Consider the following 27,498-nt stretch of genomic DNA (forward strand, 5'->3'; position numbering starts at 1 on the left):
GGGTGGGTCTTGGTGAAGAGCAGAGTTGCCCGCAGTGTCCGGAGGCCTGGGTGCAGAGGTGAGGACACCACCACGTGGTTAACGTGACCCCGCCCGCCCCAGGGCCTCGGCTCTGCTCTTCTCATTGAGGCTCCCTAGGAATGCTTTTCTTCTCCAAATACATGTCTGATTCTTCTTCTTCTTTTTTTTAAGTTCATTAATTTTTTTAGCGATCTCTACACCCAACACGGGGCTCGCACTCACAACCCCGAGATCAAGGTCGCGTGTGCCTCTGACGGCGCCAGCCAGGCGCCCCGATACATTGCCGATTCTGAACCACTCACCCCGACACGAGCTTTTAAACGTAGAGCCCGCGGTGGCATCTTCATGACGCACCGGACATTTGCACGGCTGCTCCTGGGGGCCGAGGAGATGGTGATGTGCCTGCAAGGCTGAGGAGAGCGAGTTATTGGCCTGCCACAGGGCCTGAGGACGGGAGTTCCTAGTGGGGGCCCACGGAGGAACCTTAGGCCATTTCCAGGCCTGAAGAGGCCCCCAGCAGGTTCCACATTTGCCCGAAAAGGCTTTGAAAACCAGGGAAGATCCTCCTCGCAGGCGGGAATACCGGTCACTGTTATGGCTGCAGCAGGGGACCCCTTTGTGGCCTCACCCTCATTGACGCTGCCTCTTTGTCTTGTGTTTTCTTCAGTTTTCTTAATAAGCCGGGGGCCCCCCGGGGTAGGGGAGGGCACTAAATCTTTTGTTTCCCTCACAGCTTTATTGAGGTATAGTTTACGTACCATAAAATTCACCTGTTTTAAGAATACAATTCAACGATTTTTAGTAAACCCAGAGAGCTGAGACTATCCCTGCTCTTCGGTTTGAGAACATCTCTGTCGCCCCCAGAAGTTGCCTCACGTGCACCTGCAGCCAGTCCCCGGTCCCACACCCAGGACCGAAGCCACCTGTCATCCGCCCTCTGTCTCTGCAGACCTGCCTCTTTTGGGCATCTCACAGAAATGGAATCATGTGCTAGGCTGGTCTTTTCTGTCTAGCTCCTTCCACTGAGGACTCTTCTTTATGTTCATTCTATAGAGGACAGTTAAGTAAATAACAACAGGGATTGCAAATGAAAAACACATCTGAGAAAATGATTTTGTTGCATCGAAGTCATTTGTGATTACGATTCAACTAATTTATGTTTCATAAACTTTCTACAGGTGTATTTTGGCTCAGTATGGTTCACAAACACCTACTGTATTTAGGGGTTGGGTTTGGTGTGATTGTTGTTTAGTAAGGGCAAATGGACTCTTTTGATATTTAAAATGAAATCTCCAAGTTTAAGCTTTTGAAAATTAGGAACAGCCTGTGTGGTCCCAGAAAAACAACTAATTGTGAATGTTCCAGAGTGCAGGATGTGAATGAACATCTCAGTGTCTTTACATGTGAACCCCATGAAGCAGCTGTCCCATTCTGAAGGGTTAGCGGATTCCATGGAGAATTGGAAAGTCGTTCCTATATGGCATCTTAGTCTACACTGTCTAAGTGTCTAAGAAATGTCTAAGCCTTCTGTAGCTGCTTACAAATGGGGAGGGAGAGAAGACAGGTTCACAGATTTTCCAAGCTAAAGGGGTTCCTTGGTGGTCTTCTGCTCAACACCTCCCTTTGCAGAGTGACACAGGGTGAACTGACCTGCACTGATTTGTGCCCAAGTGGGCCAAGAATCTGGAGATTCTCACCAGAAATCTGGGGTTTCCACATGTCCAGTTGCTCTCTCTCATCAGCTGGTACGGGAGTACTAGTTTGGAAGGACTTACTATCAAGGACGTCAGGGCAAACCTCTAATGAAAACTGTCACTGGATCTTTAATGAGAAGGAGGGTCGTCTATTCTAAAGGACTGTCTGGAAGTCAAAAATCATGGGCTCTCTGTTCCTGGGGAAGTCTATAACCTTCTCCACAATCTCCCTCTGCCTTCTTCGAGCACAGTCCTGAGTTACTCCAGGAAGCTGGTGGCTGTGATTTTCCTGGAAATGAGTCAGCAGGTATGTGCAACATCTGGTCAGTACCGGGGCCAAGGAGCAGGGTGTGTTTGGGGAAAGGGCTGGGGTTTGACGGTGGTGGTTGTCAGGGGCAAACAGACTGAGGGAGGAGGCTGTGCCGGCCCAGGAAGCTGCGGTCACAGAGGATTTTGCATCTGGGCAGGTGGCACTGACACAGAAGGTCTTGGAAGAGGCTGCCGTGTTGACATACATGCACACCACTTACTGACCCAGGTATTACAAAAGGGTTCCACACTCTTCTAAAGTTTTGAATGGCCCTACAAAGCAGACATTCTCCTCCCTGGAGTACAGACGAGGAGATAGGGCTGCGAGAGGCTGACGGACTTGCCCAAAGGGACACAGCTACCGTGCGTGGGAGGCAGTGTTCCGACCAGGCACTCGGCAGCAGCAGAATTCTTGCTAACCCCTGCGCCGACTGCACCGCTCCCATCGAATTATCCAGACAGAGAGGTTACAGCCGCTAGGAAATTTCAAATGCGATGGAGCTCACGTTGTACGTCTGGATCGCGCTGGTGGGCACTGTGGTGATGATGCGTGAGAAATTTGAGGGGAAAACGTAAGATGGTTCTTGGACAGAAGAAGCCAGTGTTTGAGCAATGGAAAACGACCAGTTATAGATTTTTTTCCTCTTGTGGGTCAGTATTCATTCCCTCCTAGAGATGGCAGGACACCCATTTGAAAGAGAATCATCATGGCCATGAGCACCGACATTTAGGGACAATTCTTAGTTCCTGACAATGGTGGAGAATTCCAAAATCTGGCTTGGCGTTCCAAGCTGAGAAGGACTCCAGCTGTGTGTCAGCCCCACAGAGCCGTAACCCCTCCACCTGCTCTGCCCACAGCTCACAGGGGACCCAGCAGGGCCGGCAGCAGAGAAGCTCCGCTGGGTCGTTCAGAGACATGTCCCCCATCCCTTGTCAGTTTCTCTTTCTAGTTTTGTTATTAACACTCTCACCTGTAATTGATCTCTTCCAGACTAATAAGCCCACGTGGCCTCACTAGGCAGTGAGAAGTCAGTGGCAGGCGAGGTAGGTGTGTTCTGGTCCCCCCACACTGGCTCACAAGCTCCCTGGCCGACGGCAGAGCCTCCCACGTTTGCTGAGCTGCTGTCCCCCATGCACACAGGACACACGCTGGGGTTTAGATCACACGGCTCCCGTGCAGGTCTGGGAGGCCACTGCTGAACCGGTGCTCTGGGATGTACATATCCATGCCGGCCTTGCCCACGGCTGGACCGGCAAACTCCCACGGGCAGTCTCAGCCTGAACTTGTGCGGGGACAGTCCCTCCTGCAGAGGCCAGGGTGGGAGGGGCTCCATGGGAAGCCGCATGGACGCATGTTTGGGTTCTGACTTGGGCATGACTGTGCCGGGAAGCACAGGGCCCTCCTGGGGTCCCAAGCCAAACCCTGGGGGACACCTGAGAAATCCCGCATGTTGACCTTGAGTAACTCTGATCTTCTGGACACATTCTGCAGGGATAAGGCCACTGAGGTCAAAGGAGGAAGCCGTGCCACCTCCAGAGCCGGACGGCTGGCTGGGGTCACCCTGCCTGGTCTTCTGTGCGGGCAACGCCTTGTACTCTGTGAACGCTTACTATTTACCATAGAAATGTGATTTTTTCCAGCTTCACTTAAAACTTCAGAGCCTGCTGCCTGTTCTTTCTCTTGTCACTTAAAATGGGTGGCGTATTTTTTTTTTTTTTAAATCTCACAGCTTTATTGAGATGCAATCCACATACCATACGATTCACTCATTAAAAGTGCACAATTGAATGGTTTTCACATTTTCACAGTTGTGCGACCATCAGCACAATCAAGTTTGGCCCACTGTCATCACCCCAAAAAGTAATCACGCTCGCATCAGCAGAACTGCCCATCTCCCTCTGCATCCCCCTGGCCCTGGCTACCAGCAGCCTACTGTCTGTCTCTACGGGAAATGCCCTACGCTGGGTGTTCCATACAAACAGAAGCCGACAATATGGGGTCTTTTGTGACTGGCTCCTTTCGCTTAGCACAGTGTTTTCAAGGTCATTCATGTTGCAGCGTGAGTCAGTACATCGCTCTTTTTAGGGCTGAGAAACAGTCCATCGAATGGACAGACCACATGGTTCCTCGGCTGATGGATGTTTGGTTTGTGTCCACTTTTTGACTGTGAACAACACTGCTGTGAACACCGGCGAACAAAGTTTTCTGTGGACATCTGTTTTCATTTCTCTTGTGCATATGCCTAGGAGTGGAAATCCTGGGTCCTGCGGGAACTGTGTTTACAGTGGACCTTTCAAGGAGCTCATAATGTTACAGACGCTCCTCAGCTGCCAACAGTCCTTCAGAATCAGTCTATTTAAATATGGCTCATTCTCATGATTAATCATGTAGGTGGGTGGATGTGGCCTTCTGGATGTCACCCCTCACCACCCACCCTGTGCCGCCCCCCCCCCCCAATCCAGCTCACGGGAACAAAAGAACAGCCAGGTTCTCCTACAAGAACGGAAACGGAGACCTGGGGAGGGGATGCTTCACGGCTGCGTGGCTCAAGTCCAAGTACCACGGCCCCCCAGCTTCGCTGCTCCTAGCACCGGGCATAGCCAAGGGATGCTGGGGCCCCGGGTGTGGGGGAGACAGCTATCTGAGGTGCTGCCTAGACAGCTGACAGCATGACACCCCTGCTCACACCCAGAGCCTGGACATTTAGAGAAGGACCTGAGCTTAGGATGCCCGTCCCAAGTTCCTGCTTGGCTCTTCCCAGGCACCTTTTAAAATAACCACTTAGAGTTGACCATGAGGAAAATTAGTGACCTCAGCCCCAAACAACTTATGTACCAGGTGCTTGCTACCCTGCTATTTCCTGCTGTCTTGGGACCTCGGATGGAAAACTGCCCTTCCCTGGCTCACTGCCACCCCCACCATTCCTGGGATCCATAAGTAACAATACATTTTATGCTCTACTTCCCTTGTTGGGGTGCACGGGAACTGTGCCTTCAATCAAAATGACCTAAGGCTTTTACTTCCCCAAAATGGGAGCTCGGATGCTGAGGGAGCTACCTGCTGACCCTTTGTGAGGGTCTTATGCCTCCTCACTCAGCAAGCCTTAATTTGCATATTCTTAATTTAATACACCAGCTACAGGCCTCTGGACACACCAGGCAAGTGTGCCCTTGGGGTGGTACCAATCTCACACCAACTGAGAAGCACGGTCATCTTCATGATGCTCATGCTAATAACACAATGCCAGTCCTTCTAATAAGCAAGGCTTCAATCTTACAAACCTTTTACAAGAACGTCAAAATTAGCAATTTGGTGTACATTCTAATTTATAAGATGCTTTTAATTTAACATACTGTGACCTCTCTGTGTTACTATATTTTTAGTGCCATCATTTTTAAAGGCTTCAAAATGCTTCACTGTGTATACTGTGTACTATAATCATAAATGCACTTTACGTTATATAAATAGATACCTTATTTGTATACAAAATAAATAACTTACGTAATCACCTATTTTGGAATCCTGCTTTATTTAAAATTTTTAACTTCGCAACAACGACGCAATGAATACCTCTGAATGAAATCGTTCCTTATAGCCTCATCCTTTAGAACAAATGCTAGAAGTACTGCTAGGTCCAAAAGTATGTTGTTTTGAAGGCTCTTTATACATATTGCCAAGTTCCTTCCAGGAAGATTTTGGCAATTTTGCCAATTTTCACTGCCATCAGTGGGGAAGGGGGGGGGGGACATGGGCACATTTCCATGAAACCCTGGATAACACTAAGCATTATTATTTTAAAAAGCGTATTTTTTTTTTTTTACCTGTAAGTTGTCACATTGATTTGAAGCTAATTATTTGATTTCAGTAAGAGCCACCCCATCTTAGAAGACCACATGCAACCTGCCCTTCCTTTTGCTGGCCCAGGCAGCCTCAGACCAGTGGCTGTGATCTGGAACATCCATGCCCCGGGGGGTGGTCCCTGCTCTCTGGCTTCTGTGACCACACGGGAACATCTCTCGTGGTTCCTGAGTCTCATCTCATAGGTTCGAAACATGCAGGCTGCAAAGGATGAGGAGGATGTCTCTCCAAGGGACAAGGCTACCTCCCCAGAACCAGAGATGAAATATCACTTTACTCTTCCTCAGATACATGGCCACGTGTAGTCTTAGCCACAGAACTGAGCATACAGTAACACAGACTATTTTATATTATATCATAATAACTGAACTGTCTTTTCAGAATATTCTTCTTGTCTCTCTCAAAGGGGTGGCACAGTTCTGGGTATTATGACAGATGCTGATGAAATGTGCTTATGACTTGATTCACGACACTAGGAAATAGATGTGTGTATACTATCATTTTTAAATGAGCTTGTTCAACCGGATCCCAAAGTACCTGAACTCTCAGAAATTTTTTCCCCTTTCCTAACAAGAGCTAATAGGTGACATTTACCTAGAATTTTGATCCTTTTTTAGAAGATTTGGTATTCAGCCCTGCATTATATATATTTCTCATTTACTTCTCAAAATCTTCCTATGGGGCAGGTACTGTAATTATCCCTACTTTGCAGATGGGGTGACTGAGGCACAAACAGCCCAGGATACGAGACAAGTCAGTATAAACTAAGAATCGAACCTGAGTCTGAACTTGAACCTCAGCTTCAGAACCAGATCCACCTAGAGTGTACCTGACAAATACTAAGCTCTTAGGTCCTAATATTTAAAAATTTATAAAATGGGAAAAACAATGGTTGATGAGAAACTATATTCTAGATATTTTTTTGAAAGAATAAGGGATGCAAAAAAATATACCAGTGATAGAACCATAACACTTTCCAATGTTTTTTGAGGGACAAAAGTCAGTCACAAAAACAGTACATATCAAATAATACTATTTACGTAAATTTCTAGAAGAGGCAAAACTGATCTGTCCTGATAGAGATCACATCCATGACTGCTTAACAGAGAGATTAGCTGGAAGAGGTATGAGAGTGAACTTCCGGGGGTGACAGAGGGATACCGACAGAAGTGTGAGTCACACAGGTGTATGTGCTTGTTACACAGGTGTACGTGGGACTGCCTCTACGTTCAGCAGAGATATTGGCCTGTCCGCCCCCTCCTCTTCCTGTGGTGTCTTTATCTGGTTTTGGTATCGGGGTGATATTGGTCTCATGAAATGAATTTGGAAGCTTTCCTTCCTCTTCTATTTTTTGGAATAGTTTGAGAAGAACAGGTACGAATTCTTCTTTAAATGTTTGGTAGAATTTGCCTGTGAAGCCTCTGGTCCTGGACTTTTGTTTGTTGGGAGTTTTTTGATGACTGATTCAATCTCCTTGCTGGTTTGGGTCTATTCAAATCTTCTTTTTCTTCCTGCTTCAGTTTTGGTAGTTTTTTTTTTAAACAATTTATTTATTTGACAGAAACACAGCGAGAGAGGGAACACAAGCAGGGGGAGTGGGAGAGGGAGAAGCAGGCTTCCCGCGGAGCAGGGAGCCCGATGTGGGGCTCGATCCCAGGACCCTGGGACCATGACCTGAGCTGAAGGCAGACGCTTAACGACTGAGCCACCCAGGTGCCCCAGTTGTGGTCGTTTTTATGTGTCTAGGAATTTATCCATTTCTTCTAGGTTGTCCCAATTTGTTGGTAACAAAATAGGTTTAGAGGGAATATACCTCAACATACTAAAGATCATATATGAAAAACCCACAGTGACCATCATACTTAATGGGGAAAAACTGAGTGTTTCCCTCTAAGGTCAGGAACAAGACAAGGAATCCACTCTCACCACTTCTATTCAGCACAGTACTGGAAGTCCTAGCCACAGCAATCAGACAACAACAAGGAATAAAAGGCATCCAAATTGGTAAGGAAGAAGTAAAGCTCTATTTGCAGATGATGTGATATTCTATATAGAAAACCATGAAGACTCCACCAAAAAACTACTAGAACTGTTAAGTGAATTCAGTAAAGTTGCAGAATGCAAAAATCAATTATGCAGAAATCTGTTGCATTCCTATACACTAATAACAAAGCAGCAACATTAAGAAAACAATCCCATCTATAATTGCATCAGAAACAAAAATAATCCAGGAATCAACTTAACCAAGGAAGTGAAAGACCTGTGCTCTGAAAACTATAAAACAGTGATGAAAGAAATTCAAGATGATGCAAAGAAATGGAAAGACATTCCATGCTCATGGGTTGGAAGAACAAATATTGTTAAAATGTCTATACTACCCAAAGCAATCTACAGACTTAATGCAACCCCTATCAAAACACTAACAGCATTTTTCACAGAACTAGAACAAACAATCCTAAAATTTTTATGGAACCACAAAAGATCCCAAACAGCCAAAGCAATCTTGAAAAAGAAAAGCAAAGCTGAAGGCGTCATGTTTCTGGACTTCAAGCAATACTACAAAGCTGTAGTGATCAAGACAGTATGGTACTGGCAAAAAATAGATACAGATCAATGGAACAGAACAGAAAGCCCAGAAATAAACTCACAATTATATGGTCAATTATCTTCGACAAAGCAGGGAAGAATATCCAAGGGAAAAAACCTCTTCAACGAATGGTGTTGGGAAAACTGGACAGCTACATGCAGAAGAATGAAACTGGACCACTTCCTTTCACCATATACAAAAATAAACTCAAAATAGATTAGATCTAAATGTGAGACCTGAAACCATAAAAATTCTGGAAGAGAGCACAGGCAGAAAGTCTCTGACATTGGCTGTAGCAACATTTTTCTAGGGAAACAAAAGCAAAAACAAACTATTGAGACTTCATCAAAATAAAAAGCTTCTGCACAGCAAAGGAAATAATCAACACAACTAAAAGGCAACCTACTGAATGGGGGAAGATATCTGCAAATGACTTATCAGATTAAAGGGTTAGTATCCAAAATATATAAAGAACTTACACGACACAACAAAACAAACCAAATAACCCAATTAAAAATGAACAACACAACAAAACCAAATAACCTAATTAAGAATGAACAGACATTTCTCTAAAGAAGACATCCAGATGACCAACGGACATGTGAAAAGATGCTCATCAGGGAAATGCAAATCAAAACCACGATGAGATATCATCTCATACCCATCAGCACGGCTAAGATCCTCAACACAAAAAACAAGTGTTGGCAAAGATGTGGAGCAAAAAGAGCCTTTGTGCACCATTGGTGGGAATGCAAACTGGTGCAGCCCCTGTGGAAAAGGACCCTCCAGCGTCCTCAAAAAGTTAGAATTAGAGCTACCGTACAATTCAGTAATGGCATTATTGGGTATTTACCACAAAGATCAGAAACACTAATTCAAAGGGCTACAGGCACCCCTATGTTTACTGAAGCATTATTTACAATAGCCAAAGTAGAAAAGCAGACCAAGTGTCCACTGATAGATGAACAAATAAAAAAGATGTGGTACACACATACACACATGAATAGTTTCCAGCCATGAAGAAGAATAAAATCTTGCCATTTGCAGTAACATGGGTGGAGCTAGACTATATTATGCTAAGTGAACATATACCACATGATTTCACTCATGTGGAATTTAAGAAACAACACAAACGAGCATATGGAAGAAAGAGAGGCAGGCAAACCGAGAAGCAGACTCTTAACTGCGGAGAACACTCTGATGGTGTGACCAGAGGGGATCGGAACCAGGTGATGGGGATGAAGGAGCGCACCTGTCGTGATGAGCACCAGGTGATGTATGGAAGTGCTGAATCCCTATGTTGTACACCTGAAACTAACCTAACACTGTATGTTAACTAGCTGGAATTTAAATTTAAAAAATGAAAAAAACCCCAGTGGGGCCGATCACATACCCAAGATGTGTGTAATTCACTGTGTGCAAGGTTTACCTCAAAATAAAATTTTTAAAAATTTCTCCTCCTCTGCCTTACTAAATAATCTAACAATTCCAGGATTTCATGATTCACCTCAACAACCTCCAAAGGAGTCTTTGGGGGGAGTCTCTGGTTTCTACTTGGACTTTTAGAATAAGGCACTCATATTTCTGGCCTTTGGACACCTGGGTCAGCTCGCACATCAAAGCTTCTTGTAGTCCCTGCTTTAGTAAGTGGATCTGCAACGCGGGTGGCCTCCCTGAGCTTGGGAGGGTGGCCGTACGATGGCGATGAAGAAGGCAGAGGGGACCCCTTTCCCCAGGGGAGAATGCAACCCTGAGACCTCAAGACCTTCCTTGGAGCAGAGAAGCAACCAAGGGGAGTGGGGTTTTTCAGGAGGCACAGCCAAGCCACGCTCAGGAGCACATCCCCCCTGCCCCCTGCCACCGCAGTGCTGAAGATGACACCGACGTTGCTGGACTCACACCAACCACAGGACAGCCATTCCACAGGATCTCAGCAAAAGAGACATGGGGAAAAGCCCCAGTGACTTGAAAGTTGCTATTTAAGGGCAAAAGGAGTATCACTGCTGATGAGGAGTTTGAGGGCCAGTCTCCAGGCTTTGGCGGGCCATGCTAACCCCACTGCTGGGACGGGGGACCCAGGGCTCTCCCTGAACAGGCGGCCCAGCTGCTCATGGCAGGGCTCTCAAACTCAACCCAAGGCAATCGTCAAAGATCCCCCTCTTCTAAAAGAATTAGTGAGATGAACTGTTCCAGCAACAACTGGACCCACTCCCCTGCCCTGGGAAACAGGACTTCACAGTCAATATGGATATTAAAAGGGTTCCTTTCTACTCGCTCTGCAGCCCCTGTGGGCCTCCCTTCCATCACCACCCAATTGCCCACGGGCTGGCCAGACACCATTCCCATTCTTGAGAGCCTGCCCGAGCGTTAGCAACATGTCAGCAAAGGTTTCCAGGCTGCCGGCGAACAGAACATTTAGGGTAGCTTCCTTTGATGGCTGCTTCACAGCCAGATGAAAACCAGCCACGAGGGGAGTGCATTTCAGAAATAAAGCGCAGCCAGTGGACGGCAGAGTAACAAGCAGGCGCAACCATACGGTGGCCGGCGCCGGAGGACCCGTGCCGACACTCCTAACTCAAAGCCGACGTGTGGCCTCCCTGCGCTCGAGTAAGTGATTCAGCCTCACCTGTTTCGATGATTTCCAAGCCACACGTGCAAACATCAGGGACAGAGCCTTTTCAACACCGCTGAAGCCAGGGGCTTTTCGGGAAGCCTGTGATTAAGTCGGAATGTTTGCATCTGTCTTCCCCTGAACGTTATCCGCCTCGATGAGATGGACTGCCTGACGGTGGGTCTGCAAAGGGTGCCACTGAGGTGCGGTGAGGCACTTCTGGGTTTACCTGGGGGCCTCCGGACGAGGGCTGGTGTTCCTGTCCCCCCTCGGACTGGGGCGGCCCATGCTCTCTGTGCTCACGGTCTGTTTCCGGTGTTGAGTGAGTTCCCTGGCCACCCCCAAGGGATGCATGGGGGTCAGCACTTGGCTGGCTCTGAGGCCCTCCCCACGGGGACCTGCCCAGTGGGTTTTAGGTGAGGGTAAGTGTCCGAAGGGACGTTGGGAGTTTTAGGAACAGGTGTAATTGGCATTCACAGATGAGGGCAGGCAGGGCCCAGGACTGGGGTCCAGCTGTCCCGTTCTGTGGCTGAACAGGGCACCCCTTCACCCACATGAGCTGCCCCGGGGCCAGGGGAGAGCTGGGAAAAGCGGCCCAGCAGCCCCCGCCAGCAGTCGCCATCAGGGCTCGGCACGGGCCAAGCTCACCTTTCCTGGGGCACCTGGCCACGGAGTGAGCAAGGAGAGCAGCATGCCCCCTGCCTCCCTGGAGAATCCATGGGAAAAAGTGGGAGTTAATCGAGACTTCCCACCTCTTAGCAAACATGGTTCATTCGGCAACGTAGCTGGGTTAAAAGCGGCTGTTTAAGGAGGGCGGGAAATGACTCTGGAGCAAAGCTTGGTTTTCCCCTTGCTTGGAAACAACCCTTTTCCATTCACCATAACCAGAGCCGCAGCCCCTCCCCTGGGGCTTGGCCCATGACCTGGGGGTGGCTTCCACCCTCCTGGCCCTGCTGGGCCACCTCTCAGACCCTGCAGGGCCCCATGCCCAACCCAGAACTGAAGGTGCGCAGGAAGGGGCCGACAGACCCTAAGTCCTACCCACTCAAGGTCATCAAGCTGCTCAGTATTTTGGGAGACGGGGCCCAAGGGATGGTCGGGTGGCATAGACTGATCCCCAGGGGAAAAGCAGGAGGTGACTTCTACCCTCCAACTAACCAAGCCAGACACTAGGGGCTGGAGCTAGGCAGGTAGAGAGACCGGGCTGGAAGGATGTTCAAAGGAGACTGATCCGCCCCTCATCCTGCCTCAATCCCTCTCCTGCCGAGCCCAGTGCCGGTCCCGATCCTGCCCCAAGCTGCCTGCTCTGTACGGGTGGGACGACGGGTCCAGGCACCGACTCTCTGACGTTTCACGTCCTGCAGCCCCTGGCGGCCGCTGCGCCACGTCTCGCTGCTGCCCAGCGTCACCCTCAGCAACCTTCAGTCACCAGCCCGGCAGCCTAGCAGCAAAGCCCCGAGGCGCAGAGCATGGGCTGTGGGTTCCTGGCCATGGACTCCATGTCACCAAGTACCTGCTGTGTGACCTTCGGGTCCTCGGTTCTAACATGGGGACAGAGCTTGCACCTCTTCAAAGAGTTGTTGGAGACCTGAGCGGCAGGACTGTGCTACACGCAGAGTCGGCGCATCCCTCCTGCAGGGCGGGCCAGGCGCAGCTGCTAGCACGAGGCGGGGTGGGAGGGGCCCCCGGAAGGCTGGGGATACATGTGGCCTTTGCAGCATCAGTGGATCTCCCTGCTCCCAGAGGTCGCAGGTCATAGAGGGAATGCCCGTCTTGTCTACCTGCTTAGGCAAGTGCCCCTGGCGGCCCCGGGCCTTGGGGACCTGTTCAGCTTATTTCTGGCGTTGATGTCTTCGGTGTGCTGGGCATGACAGGTGAGGCGCCAGAGGCCAAGATGTGTGTGTTGGGGGGGGATCAAACCCACCCTCAAAGTCACCTTGCTGTGGGCCACAGGCTCTTCCATCACATAAGCCCAGTGACCACGGAAGAAGCAGTGGCCTTCATGAATCACCGCACATCTGTGGTCATCACCAAACATGTGGGCTGACGGGGGCATTTTACATCTTCTTCCAACTGTAGGACAGTATATGACTTCACAGAACATTCCAGCCCTTCCCGACTTGTGCTGTTTCTCCCCACTCCTTCTTAGCTCCTGGTGCCTCGCCGTCTTGGACATCGTTTTCCCGGTGTAACCACGATTACATTTCAATCCCTTACCGCTCCCTTCCTGGTGGCAGAGACGCGCGTCCCCGTGGCATAGACGTCACCCAGAAAGGGTGCTCTGCTTTGTCCCGACTGAGTCTAGGGAGAGGCGTCCTCCCTTCGTGTGCAGTTGTCGCCTCTACCACAACAGTTGGTGACGTGATCCATCCTCAGATGCCACCTCACGACGTGGCCCAGCCACTGGCTTCTGTTGCACTTTGGAAAACAGGGTTGATCCCAGTGGATTAAAAAAAAGCTCACACATGCTTTGTCAAGATGAAACATGATTGCTAAAGAACAAGACTATCTTGGACAGGAATGTAACAAGGGAACGAGAACTTTTAAATCACGAGTAAGTTTTTTGAACTACGTGGTTACTAATGACAGAAAATGACATAACAGCCCACCTTTCTTCCTGACGCAAAGTCTACTTTTGATTATGCATTTAAGCGATTTTACCGTTCATCTGTATTCGCGATGTAGTACCCCTCAGTCTTGTGTTGCCGTAGCCTCGTGGGGTCTGCTGTTCCCACTAGATTAGAGCCCCCTGGATGGGACCTGGATCCCATTTTTACCTCCCACAGTCCCGGAAACACTGCTTCATCCACAAGTCTCAAGACACCCCTATGCCTTCCACCTCTCTAAACTGTCTTCTGAGCTTTTAAATGAGTTTGTGTTCTACACAGCTCTAAGTCGCTGGGGCACACGACTCTGCCTCGTCACCTTCTTCAAGGGCTGGCATTCACACTATTTTGCATATGGAATCTTCCATTGGACGGATACTCCCTGGGGCCTTTGGCCGGCCACTTACTTCCACTTCTTTTTTACTGATCATGTGTCATAACCCTAACTTTAGTTTTGGGAGGAAAAAAAAAAAAAAGTAACGCAGTCTCTCAAATATTTATTGAGCATCTACTGTGGTTCCTCTGGAACTTTATGGAGTATATGATTATTCTCACTTCATCTAATGCATTTAGAAAGGTGCACTTTGGCATTCTAGAATGAAAATGTGTTCATCTTTCTGAGTTCATCCACTGCACACACCAAGAAGCAATCTCCCGGGAGAGGTCCTGGCTTCCCAAAGGCCTCTCCTAGATTCTGTGGGAGGGTGCGGGCAGCTCGCAGGGGAGGGCTGATTCTGCTCCGTCCGAGCAGCTTGGGTTTACTTCTTGGTTGGCTCTACCATGTTCCTCCGCAGGGGTGTTACAGTCACTCTGGGCAAAGTGACTCTTCCTATCCGGGCGTTAGCATCCCAGGCCCCCAGTCCTACAACCTGCCCCATGGTCCATTCCAAATGTCTCCTGGCTGAAAGCCACTGGAGTGGTGGGAAGGCGTGGCTCGAGGCTGTGGTCGTTTGTCGACAGAATTCCATGCCTGCAAGCCATGCGGCTGACTTTTCTTAGGGGCCCCTGGATGGTAAGTCCATGAGCTAACCCCGCTCCAAGTCTGGGTTAAATGACAGGCGAGGCATTTTGCCTGCCTGGGGTTCCCCTTCTCTGATTTTAAACAGGTATCTCCCAAGCTCATTGAGATCATGAGGATCCGTGTGAAAACACAGGGCGGCACTTGGGGGTCCTTGAAGAGAAAGTCACGGGTAAGTCATCATGATTATGTATTTGTCCCCCAGGGTCATTTGCATTAGATCATGCACATTAGAGATGCTTTTCATATGAGCGAGTCCCTAACGCTGAGTGATGTGTACTCCAGGTAATGTTCGGCTTCTGGACCCCGGTTGATGAAGTTTTGTATGGGTTACAAATGACATTTAATTATTTGAAGCTTTAATGGCACTGCCACTGCTGTTGCTACTTTCTGGGACCACAACCAGTTTCTCGGAGAGATCAGGGCTCTGCAGTGGGGGAGGCTGGCTCTGCCTGCTGGTTTTGGAGGGTATGGCCAAGAGATCCTGCTCTGAAGTCATAACACGATGGCCATGGCTGGGCCACGGCCATGCTAGGCAGGCTGCGTCACCACCTTGTCAGCTTCCTATGCAGCTTTTACCTTTACTAACATGCAATTGATCCACCAGGGTCTTGTGACTTGTTACCTTTTTTGTTATGCTTGTCAGTTAACGGCCCCGGCCATCGTCCAATGGCCCAGGGAAGAACACTCTGAATGACGTTGGTTCGTCGTGTGGATTCCGTGACACAATGGCTGGGCTGTGCCTGGTCTCGCACAGGTTCCCCGAAGGCCCTGGCCGGGATGAGCACTGATTCAGACTTGATCATGTGCCTGGACGTGAGGCATGACCTTCTTCCTGGTCCCACCCTCCTCTGTTCTGTCATCCCAAGTGCAGGGAGTTCTGGCTAAAGTGCAACCACTGCTGGAAGCATCACACTGGATAAACTCCTCCACTGTCTCCCCACGCCGGACGAGGGGCACACGTGCTGGCCGGGGGGCAGCCTTTCCCTGCCACGCGTGCCTCTGCACCTTTGCCCAGAATGTTCTCTCTTTGTGGAATGTCCTGCCCCGTCTTTCTCCTTGGAAATTCCTGCTGGTGTTTTTTTTTTTTTTTTTAATTGACATAATTTATGTGCCATAAAATTCATCCTTTAAATTCTACAATGTGTAGCCTCTTGTGTCTAGCTTCCTTCACTCAGCATTTTGTTTTCACCCAAGTTGTAGCATACGTGGTACTTCATTCCTTATGTCTGAATAACATTCCATGGTATGGACAGACACTATTTTGTTTATCGATTCACCAGTTGATGGACCTTTGGTGTTTTCACTTTTTGGTGATTATGAATAGTGCTTCTATGAACACTGCGCATGCAAATTTTTGTACGGAAATGTGTTTTCATTTCTCTTAGGTATATACCTAGAAGGAGAATTGCTTGGTCACATGGTAACTCTATGTTTCACTTTTTGAGACCCTGCCAGGCTGTTTTCCAAGGGGCTCTGTCATTTACTATTCCCACCAACAGTGTAGAAGTGTTCTAATTTCTCCACATCCTTGCCAACACCCACCACTGTCCATCTTCTTGATTACAGCCATGCTGGTGGGTTTAAAGTAGTCTCTCAATATGGGTTTGATTTCCATTTCCCTAGTAAGTAATGATGCTTGGCATCTTTTGGCATGTTTGCTGGCTATCTGTACATCTTGCTTAGAAAAATGTCTCTTCAGAGTCTTTGCACATTTCAAACCTGGGTTATTTGTCTTCTTATTGTTGAGCTGTGAACACTGTTTATATGATCTGGATACTAGATCCTTATTAAAGATAATGGTTTTTAGATATTATCACCCATTCTGTGTGTTGTCTTTTTTCCTTTTTTTTAATAGTTTTTTAAAAAAAGATTTTATTTATTTATTTGTCGGGGGGGGGGTATCGCACACAAGCAGGGGGAGTGGCCGGCAGAGGGAGAAGCAGGCTCCTCGCTCATGTGGGACTTGATCCCAGGATCTTGGGATCACGACCTGAGCTGAAGGCAGACACTTAACCACCTGAGCCATCCAGGAGTCCCCTGTGTGTTGCCTTTTCACCTGCTTGGTACTATCCTTTGAAGCACTGAGATTTTTAATTTCCATGAAGTCCAATCTACTTTTCCTTCTGTTCCTTGTGCTCTTGGTGTCGTATCTAGGTTGAAACCACTGCCAAATCCAAGGTCGCCAAGATTTTCCCATGTTTTCTTCTATAAGTATTATCATAAAGTTTCAATCTTTATACTTAAGTCTTTGATTCATTTGGAGCTATTTTTTTTTATCTGGCATATACGGATAGGAGACCCAACTTCATTCTTTTGCATGTGGATATCCAGTTGTCCATGCACACCCTGTTGAAAAGACTGTCCCCCTGCCCCCACTGAATTGTCTTGGCATCATTGTTGAAAATCAATTGACCACAGATGCATGGGTTATTACAGAATTCTCAGCTCTGTTCTGTTGGTCTATATGTCTATTCTTATGCCAATATGACACAGCCTTAGATTATTACACTTTTTGTATAGTAAGTTTTGTGTGTGGGGCCTCCAACTTTGTTCTTCTTTTTCAAGATTGTTTTGCCTGTCTGGGGGTCTCTTACATTTCCATATATGCTAAAAGATCAGCTTGTCCATTTCTGCAAAACAAGAAAAAAAGCAGCTGAGATTTTGACAGAGTGATCTTGTGTTGAATCTATGCGTCAACTTGAGGAGTACTGATATCTTTACAATATTAAGTCTTCCAGTCCATGAACGTGGGATGTCTTGTCAATTATTTAGGTCTTCTTTAATCTCTTCCAATGATGTTCTGTAATTGTCAGTACACAGGTTAGTGTATTTCTAAGTATATTATTCTTTTTGATGCTATACTAAATGGAATTTTGTTCTTAATTTTATTTTGGATTATTTACTGCAAGTATATAGAAATACAATTGAGTTTTGTATGTTATTCCGTACCCTTCAATTTTGCTGAACTCATTTATTATCTCTAATAATTCATTGTGGATTCCCGCAGAGTTTTGATATACAAGATCATGTCATCTGCCAAGAGAGATAGTTTAACTTCTTCCTTTCTAATCTGGATGACTTTAGTTTCTTTTTCTGGCCTAATTCCTTGGCTTGAACTTCCAGTACAATGTTGAACAGAAGTGGTGACAGTAGACATCCTTGCTTTGTTCCTGATCTTAGAGGGAAAGCCTTCAGTAGACGTTACCATTCAGCAGGGTGTTAGCTGTGGGCTTTTCACAGATGCAGGCTGAGTACCCTTTTATTCCCAGTTTGCTGAGTGTTTGTATCATGAAAGGGCACTGAATTTTGTCAGATTTATTTTCTGTGTTTCTTGAGATGATTGTGTACTTTGTGTCCTTCATTCTATTAATGTAGCGTTTTACATGGATTGGTTTCTTGGTGTTGAACCAACCTTGCATTCCTGGAGACAAGGACGTTTGATCATAGTGTATAATCCTCCTGTACTGGGGCAAGACACAGAGATGTCCTCTGTGGATGGTAACACCTGCTGGGTTGGCATACTGGATATGTCAGGCCAGACAAGCGTCTGGTAAACAAAGAGGAGAGACACCAGCGTCTCAAGAAATGAGGAATGAAGTCCAGGGACTTGGGCTAAGATAGGGAGCAGACTCCAGGAAGGGGTGTGGACACTTGCTTATTCTGCTTGGTGTAGACCAGTGCTTCTCAAATTCTAATGCTAGAGGGTTAAAGCACATTGCTGAGCCCCACCCTAGGAATGCTGACTGGGTAGGTGTGGGGTAGGGCCCGGAAACATGCACCTCTAGGTGATGTTGATGCTGCAATAAACCACTCTACAGATATAAAGTGAAATAAACAAAACCACATTGTCTACATCAGCAGACCCTTGCCAGCACCTGAGATGGCATGGGCCACTTGTCTCTCTCACCATCAGCCTGCAGGACCCAGGTACACAGCTGATGGTGTCTTCCAGATAAAAAGGAGCCCAGGAGGGGCGCCTGGGGTGGCTCAGTTGGTTGAGCATCTGGCTCTTGATTTCAGCTCAGGTCATGATCTCAGGGTCCTGAGATCGAGCCCTGTGTTGGGCTCTGTGCTCAGTGGGGCATCTGCTTGAGATTCTCTTTTACCCTCTCCCTCTGCCCGTCCCACCCCCTGCTCTCTCTCTCTCTTTAATAAATAAATAAATCTTAAAAAAAAAGAACCCAGGAGACTTCATAAATTATTTTCTTTTAGCATTAAATCTATACAATCAAGTGGGTAGAAATAATGGCTAGTTTCATCTTAAAGGAGAACACACCCTGTTTTTTGTTTTAAATCAAAAATCTCAGAAAATGCTGGTCATGAAACCCAAACTAGAAATCTTCTGGTCTGCCTGTGCATTTCATCATGCAGATAATAAATGCGATTGTGAGGCTTTTTGGAAATAGAAGCCGAATGTTTTCAACAGGCAATGCTAGGTCACGGACATGGACAGAGGGAGCCTCAGGCAGGAGAGGGACATAGTTACATGAAATGTTGGGGCTCGAACCACACATCTGTGATGGCTGATCCAGATACTTAGAGCTCTTAGGATTAGCACCAACTGCAGAGAATTAAGACTTTAGAAACATGACTGCATGACTTAAAAGATCAGGTTTGCCCCATGAGTGCAAACTAAAATGAATGACGCTCTATTATACCTAAGTTACTATGAGCAAGGCCACTGGATTTCATGAATGGAGAGATATGGTGGCTACATGATCATATAGTACCACTCCACACTAGTAATGTATACACACAGAAACACAGTGCTACCAAGAGTGTGAGCTGCGGCCTCGGGGAGGAGAGGAAGGGGACACTGGTATCTCTAGATGCCACAAGTAACCGCCAGATTTGGCCACGTGAGGCTGAGCAGAGCAAGGACAGGAGCAGCAGGACCAAGAGTAGGTTCCAGGGGTCTGGTCCTGAATTCACGTGATCTGACCCACAGTCCTGCGTGTGACCCTGGACAAATGACACAGGACCTTAACTCTACATTCTTCTTGCCTGGAAAATGGGGATCGTCCTATGTCACAGGACGGCTCTGTGCTAAGGAAAAGCTCACGGCACCGAGCAGTAAGGTTCCCCAGAAGAAAGTTTCTGGTGCAAAAGAATTAAAACAACACTGAAAGAAAAAACCCTCTGGAAAATGTTCTACCATCAAAGGAATCAAAACAGAGGCAGTTGTTTTAGAAAGAATTCATAGGCCCATTGTTCAGAATGTCTTCCATGATAGCAACTTGAAGCCCCACAAGGTTAATCTTAGCATGACGTTCCCTTATACACACTCACAAACGGAGGCCCAGGCGTGCCCAGGACACCCAGAGGCAGTCGGCGCTGGCCACTGGCTTGCATTTTCATCTACCAGTGGTAATAAAAATTCTTAGAAATAAAAAAACTCCTTAATTGTCTCCATTGCTCCATTTCAGAGAGTAAACGAGAGGGATTTTCAACTCAAGACAGCTCCCTGGTAGCCACACTGGCTCCCAGGACACATTTGGTTTCCTGCAGGATCAAATGAATCCTGGGGTTCGTGGGCAGCAGGTGGCCACAATACACCAAGAGCACTACATTGTCCACCTGGTTCAAAGGCAAACGGAAGGTACAGTTCTCTTGTAAAAAGCAGATTCCACTTTACTTAACCGTAAGGAGAGAATCTTCTTAAATTCGCTTCTTACAATTGGAGCGAGTCTGTTAACGAGAGCTTAATTGGAGACCACTATAGCCGAGCATAAATTCCTGCCAAGCTCCCCGACCGCGGTTTACCAGATGAACCGCCGTATCTGTTGTCAACTGTAATCTATAGGCATTATTTTTGAGGCAGTGTTAATGCACTTCTCATTTGTACACTTTCCTAATTGGCTTAATATTTATAGTGGAATATTTCTGATCCGGGAAGAGCCCCGGTAAACTCAAGCATATTTAGCCATGTGCTAATGAGGACCAGCCAGTCATGGAGGGGGCGCTCCGTGAGTTATGGTTCTCGCAGTCTGGTTCCAAGCCGGCCTGCAAGGAGAAGTCGCTGAAATATCTTACGTAAAATCCGAGATCCCCAAGCAGCTGTTGGGTTTGCGGAGCCGTGGCCATATAAACTTTATTGGCAGTAAACGTCAGCCCTGCACGCAGACGGCATGCCTGTAAGCCTACAGCTCCTCCGGGTCTGCCTGTCCCCGCCTGGCCGGGGAGGGCAGGCCGCTCTGCTGGCCGGGGCCGGGGCATGCCCGCCGACAGGCACGCCGCCATGACAGAAATTCACTCTGAGTTGCAATTAGTGGCACTGTCATTTTCGGGGGCTCCTGCCAATTAATTAAGCCTGTCAAACAGAAAAACCACAGCGCTCACATGATAATTTATATTGGAAGAGACCAGCGGCTTCCTCCACACACTGAATTCTCCCTCAGAGCGCTGAAATACACGAGAGAAAATAAATAAAATAAAACAGCAAAAAAGTGCGGGTGAGTGCGGGGTGGGGGAGCTCCGCATGGGGAAGAAGAAAGTTAAGCTGTCCTTGTTATAATTGTTAACTCTGATCGCCAGAGTAGGAGACAGGCTGATTAAAACTCCAAACGAGGCCCCAGCTCCCTGAACCCTCTGCGTCCGTCCGGGATGATAGAATCAGAGGAGTTTATTCATACCATTAAGCCCCAGAGAACTTAATTGAAAGAAGAGCACAGCCCGGACCTTGACAAGCGGGAGGTCACTGTAATTGCTGCCGGACATATTTAACATTAAGATAATCAGGCCATTAATTACCCTTTGGATCATTAAATCAGCCAGTTGCAAAATGAAATTTCTGCCTCTATTACTCACTTGAGAGACCACAGGGGTGGCCTTTAATTTATCAGTGAGCCTGAGATACAAAGGCTGGGGCTGGGGGAGGGCAGGCGGCGAGGGGGCCACGCAGTGGCGGCGGCGGCGGGGGCAGGGCATCAATCCGCCATGCTTGGTGATCGTGGCAAATTAACTAGGTAAGATAACCTCCGCTTCCAAAGGCAGAAGCTGGGGGTATGTAAATAGATGAGGGCAGACAGGGAGATCAGAGTCTGCACACCACTTAGCAGGATAATAAAGGAAATCATCCTTGATTATCAGTGCTAATTTGGACACTGCCGGTAGCTTGTTATGCGTGTTCTGAGTAGCATTTAATTAATTCAATTGCTTGTTAATGAGGGAAGTGACATGTGGGGAGCAGATGCCACCCAACCGCAGATGGGTTCTGGTCATCACTGCAAAGTCCTTTTTTTCCCCCCCTTATTCCACCCCCGTCCATTTTTTTTTTTTTTTAAAGAAAGAAAATAGGAAAAGGTGTCAAGCATAGAGGAACACTCAAAAGAGACAAAACACTGACCTCAGCGGGCCAAGAACTGTTGAAAAATAATAAGATGAGATAATCCTGGGGCTGTGTGGGTACCATGTTCCCTGAGGCCACATTTGGAACAGTGCATCTTTATGCCAGAAATTTGAGCCCGAGATTACTATATTGTGATCTTATGATCAAACCTAACGAGACAAAGACGTGGCCAAGTGGTACTGCTTTTAATATCTCAGAGTTAACGGTAGGGATCCAATTATTTTCAGTTTGGATACATTTCCCCTTTATCAATATCTCCATGTGCATAAATAAGATGAAAGTGGTGATCCCAAATCAAAAAGGACCGGAACTCGTGTCACTGGGCAGACTTGCTCCATCTGGAAGTGCACGGCCAGTCTCTCCCACGCAGATTTCTGACGTCCGGCCCCAAATCTTCTTCCCGAAGGTGGCATCTTTTTATAGGTAAAAGACAAGAGGGGAGTTTGGACGTGCAGGTGACAATGACAGAAAGAAAAAGAATGCTCAAAGAGGCAGAAGAGTGTATCCTAAATCAGCAACTCGGCTCCCTTCCAAGTGGGATCAGAAGGAAGGGGGATTTCGGTTGGGCTTAGAGCTTCTCCCAAGGGCTCTTTGACAGAATGGAAAACACACGTCCAGGCTCCTTTGATTTCCGACACCAAACTGGCTGGCTCCCAGACTGCCATGTAAATGGGATACCTGCCCCGAAATGCCAGCCGCGAGGGGTCCCTGCAGACCCTCACGGGCCTGACGCCTCGATGCGGAGACCCAAAGGTGGAGAACGGAAGATGAAGCAGGCAGCCGAGTGGAGTCTGGCTTCTGCCAAGAGGAACATGGACCAGAGGGCTCCTCTCAGTCCTGGTAGGAAATAATGGTCACCGCAGGCAATCCCAAAAGCTTCCAAAGTGAACTGGTGACAGGAATGGAGAACAATGCACCACAGTGACACAGAGAGGAGCTCCTCCAAACACCTCCGTGGGGCCCAGGAGGGGAAGAGGTCCGAGGTTTGCCCAGACGGCCTCGCTGTGTGCTGCAAACGTGAGAGCCCCTGACTTCATCCATGAACATGTGAGCAATCCCCAGGCCCTGAGGCAGCAAGAGTACCTGGCACATGGGATCCACACAGCCCCATTCTCGCTTCCCCCCATCTGCTCACTCCTTCGTTCATTCACTCAAGAAGCATGGTCTTTGCGGTTTCGCTTTCTCTGCCTCCGAGCCTATCCCTTGCTGTGAAAGGGGCACCAGAGAGCTCCGTGACCTGGCCCTCCGGACATGTGTGTCCTAACGCCGGAGCCAGGGCCCCACGTCCAACTGCACACAGCACACTGCACGGGCCGATCCGCACGCTCCCATGCTACGGGTCATGAAGTCCTCGCCCCCCACACAGCCCACTGTCCCTGTATTAGCCCTCCCACCTAGCAAGTCCCGTCCACTGTCGCCACAGCTCTCCTGCCTCAGCATCCCCATTTAAAATCAATATTTTAAGTGTGTGCTTAAATGGTATCAATAGCAATTAGAGAGGGGAATTTGGATTCCACCCCAGATGCAGTTAATTGTTGTAGCGTCGATATCCTGTACGGGCGCCTTTCTCTGAATTAAACCTCCATTACTGAGGGGGATGAAGGGTATCCTCTCCCCTCCTGCGACAATAAATTTAATATCGAATGCACTGGGAAAAAATGGCAGTTGTTGCAGAATCCATCCAAAAAGATTTTTTTTTTTCTTCCTGGGAGTAATTAAAAGATGCTTTTCTTGACTAATGATCCCCAGTTTAGGAATGGGAAGTCAATACTGCTTCACCACCGTCAGCTTCGATTGATCACAGTGCTGCTCAAGTTTGAACGGCAGTTCTCAGGGCAGCTGAGAATCACTGGAACCAATTATGAGCTGTCCGAAGCTGCCCTAATCAGGGTGCAGGGACAACAAGCAGAAGGCCAGCCAGCTGGTCAAAGGTGCCTGTTTTCCTAACTCACCCGTGGGTCTAGGTTGACACCAATGCGAGGTGGTTTCAGGGGACTGGTTGTTTCTTTGGAGAAAGATCTGCTGTGTCCCACTTCCCCGTGGTCCTAAATGTGTGTGTGCGTGTGTGCGTGTGTGTGTGTGTTTGGGGGAGGAACGGCACATTTCTAATTACATTCCACTGTCAGAATGAATCTTCTGAACAAGATGGAATGGACCGAGCTTCTCGGGAAAGCAGCTGGGCCCTTTTCCAAAGAATTAGCGTGGATATATTGCACTTGGCCCTTCCTTGGCTAGGAATAAAAATTTATTAAAATATTTCTTTTTAGTATTACCTTAGGGCCACATTAAAAGACCCCTCCAGCTGTTTGTATTAACAATCATAGGTTCTGCGGAGAGACCAGAGCGGGTGGGGGGGGGTGGGGGGGGGTCTTTCCTTGTCTCGGAGAGGCAGGATCCAGGCTGCCTACCCATTCTCACGTCGCAGACTGAATTCCACATGGAAATTCTAGCCCAAACTTCGGGTTTCTCGTTTCTGTTCGAGGAGACCGCATAAGGCAGTGAAGATGGTGGGTGTCTGAATTATCGTTGTGCTATTAGGCTAAGTTGCTGCTTTATGTTTTTGACACTGCATTTATGGCTTTCCTAGGATCCACCAGGACCACAGCCTTCCAACTGGCTTCCCTGCCTCGTCTCCATCCCTTCCAACAACGCAGACGGCTGCCTCTAGCCCTCTTGGGAACAGGCAGATCACAGATGAATGCATAAACCCCAGAGTCGCTGTTGTAATACGCCCCTGGCTCAAAGGTTCGCCCAGGCCTTTGCTCTCCTTTGGCCCTACCCCTCCTCATTCAACTGAAGGTCCTGCCCCATGGCTGGCAACTCCCCGGTTTCTACACTTTCCCCGGGCTCGGACTTGGCCTAGGCCAGCCCACCCCACACTCCTGACCCCGCAGGCCTGGACACCCGCCCTGCATTTTAAAGTCCAGCTCAGATGCTGTTTCTCCAGTGACACTTCCCTGGAGCACACTGGTTGTGAGAACCACCCCCCCGCCACCGGGCGTGAAAATTCCCCAGAGTCCTGGCACACTCAGCTCTGGCCCTGAGAACATTCACCGATCGCTGTGAGGGATAATCACCTGTACCACTTCTTCTCTATGAGAAAGTATTTGTTGAACACAAGGAAACAGTTAATCCTCAAAGGCGTTCGTGTTCTTTGGAACTGCTGTGACCCAGCATCACCATCACCCTTGCAGGGAGGGGGTGCTGCAACTCAGCACGGCCCCCTAGGACAACGAATGTGACCCATTAAGAGCTGGGACTGTGCTGCGGTCACCCCATTTGTGAGAAAGGAAGACTGACATCTCTAAAACATAAAGATGTGATGCGTGTAATGCTGGAGAGAAGAGAAAGTTATGCACTCAAGAGCTTAAATACACAAGTTAGAACAATCAAGTGCCTGTACGCATGCTACCCTCACTTAGGAATGAAAATGAAATGCATATGAAATATTTACCAGTTAAAAATATCAACCCCTATCTTCGTTACCTAAAAGTTCTAAACGGTGGCTAATTATGACAGATGGAAAAACTTTTTTCCAATTCAGGATACTAAAAATAATACATATGCTCCTCTTACACATAAACAGTAAAATGCAGGAATAATTTTTTTCCCTAACTTATTTCAATGTTCTCTGCACTCCTACATGAAACTTGATCCAATTTCCAATCGTATTTCATTGTTGGCCTACATGTCCTCCAAGGAAACGACACCCATGAAAAAAATCGATATTAATACACAAATTCGTCTTTTAAGAATGCTCTTCGCTGATGGTCTGCTACTTTCTACACTCGTGTTAAACAGATCAAGATAAAGTATTTAAAGGACAGTATCATTCCTTCCGTTTGCAGGAAGTCTGCCCACATGGGTACTGCGTGGTCGAGCTCACCCAGCAAATGGAGGTGATGCCAGACAGACAAGGCTCTGGGCGCCCCTTCCTCCCCTCGCCCCCTCCCCACAGGACGCCGAACAGGAAGAGCAGGTTAATAACACGCCAGCTTCATTCTCTAAAGTGAACCGAAGGTGGCACCACAAATTCATTTTTCAGCATTCATGTAACAAAATCCACCGACTGCTCGCACAGGATCATGGCTTAGTGGCAGAAACCGACTTCTTACGCCTCACATGGGGCCCGCCCACAGACCAGAGGTCTCATCACCAGCAAAACAGGCCAGAGGAATTTAAAAAGGTGCTAATGATGGGAGACCCCTTCACTCCCTTCACCTCTCCACACACCCAAGAAGCAAAAGCGGAAAGGGAGTCCCCCGGCCCCTCCTCCGCAGGGACCCGATGGGCCCACTGCGCCTCTGTGAAGCAGGCTTTCTCGGAAGACAGGCCATTTTATCACCTCTTAGGTACATTAAATATGTATGTGTACTCAAAAACGGTTTATAATAGCTGTAAATGAAAAATGAGAAAATAAATGGGCTCAAAATAAATGCGTTTTTTACACCGGGTAACAATTAACATTAATGAGGAGTCACCATACGTTACTCCGAACTCGGCTGCTTAAATGTGTTGGAAGTATATTTTACAAAATAAAATACATTGTGTTACTGTAAACTGGCTTACTGTGGGTCTGTGGGGGTGGGGAGGGAAACCAACTGAGTAGATGCTTATCAAAGATAGAAGAATCACAAAATTAAAGAATCAAAAATCATAATTAGTGTCCACTGCACATCTTACTCCTATTAGAAATGTATTAATTAAAGTGATATATTCATAAGGTTGGAGGCTTAATACATTTCAAAGAGGGGGAGAGGAATCCCCAAGGTGTAAAAACAAACATAAAAAATTAAGGAGTCTGAATTATCCACGCCTGCTGAAAACCAATTTTAAAAACAGACGTTTCCATGCCGGGCCCCTCGGCATTCCTACAGGTCACCAGAGTGGCTCCGGGGGAGGCTGTTGTTAAGGTGACTTCCCGTGCTGGCAGAAGGCCCCAGAGCCATACGCCTGCCCACGTCCCTACCTTGTGGAGTCCAGTGAGGGCTTCGTCCGCCCCTGGCTGCTCTCTTCCCAGACGCTGTTGGCCAGCTCGTTCCCAATGGATGACATCACCTTGATAAGCTCGATGGGCCAGTCATCGAGGTCCAGAGACCGGACTCGAGAAAGGTGGGTGCCAAGGTTCCGGTGGATCCCTGAGCATTCGATGCACATGAGGGCTCCCAAGTTCAAACTGGCCCAGTTCGGATCTGTGGGAAGAGAGACAACAGACCATCATCACTCATTCCAACTGCCCTCAGGATCTCAGGAACAAAAAAGCCAGTTACTGGACTTCACATCTGGCCGTCCCTCCCTAGACTCACAGGGCCTGCAAATGCTCTCTGGCCAGTCCTGCATGCTGATTTAGGTGTCTCAAAAGGTTTGACATGTTGGGGATGGCTTTTAAAAATCTGGCTTTAGCCAAAGCTTAGGAATTTCCCACACAATAAACAGGAGCAG

The 27,498-nt window shown here is 47.9% G+C and overlaps 1 protein-coding gene across 8 annotated transcripts in view; it reads right to left on the bottom strand.

The window, feature by feature from the left end:
* The window catches only part of AGAP1 (ArfGAP with GTPase domain, ankyrin repeat and PH domain 1), a 513,811-nt gene that overhangs the window by 31,232 nt on the left and 455,081 nt on the right, over positions 1 to 27,498 (bottom strand). For all 8 annotated transcript variants that reach the window (XM_025889132.2, XM_025889128.2, XM_073876820.1 and 5 more), the window contains one exon: positions 27,026 to 27,248. In XM_025889132.2, coding sequence (XP_025744917.1) covers positions 27,026 to 27,248 — 223 coding nt within the window. The remainder of the gene's footprint in view (positions 1 to 27,025; positions 27,249 to 27,498) is intronic.

This window comes from Callorhinus ursinus, unplaced genomic scaffold (assembly GCF_003265705.2).
Source record: "Callorhinus ursinus isolate GAN/ISIS: 27379988/994484 unplaced genomic scaffold, GSC_fseal_2.0 scaffold2, whole genome shotgun sequence".
Classification (NCBI taxonomy): Eukaryota; Metazoa; Chordata; class Mammalia; order Carnivora; family Otariidae; genus Callorhinus; species Callorhinus ursinus.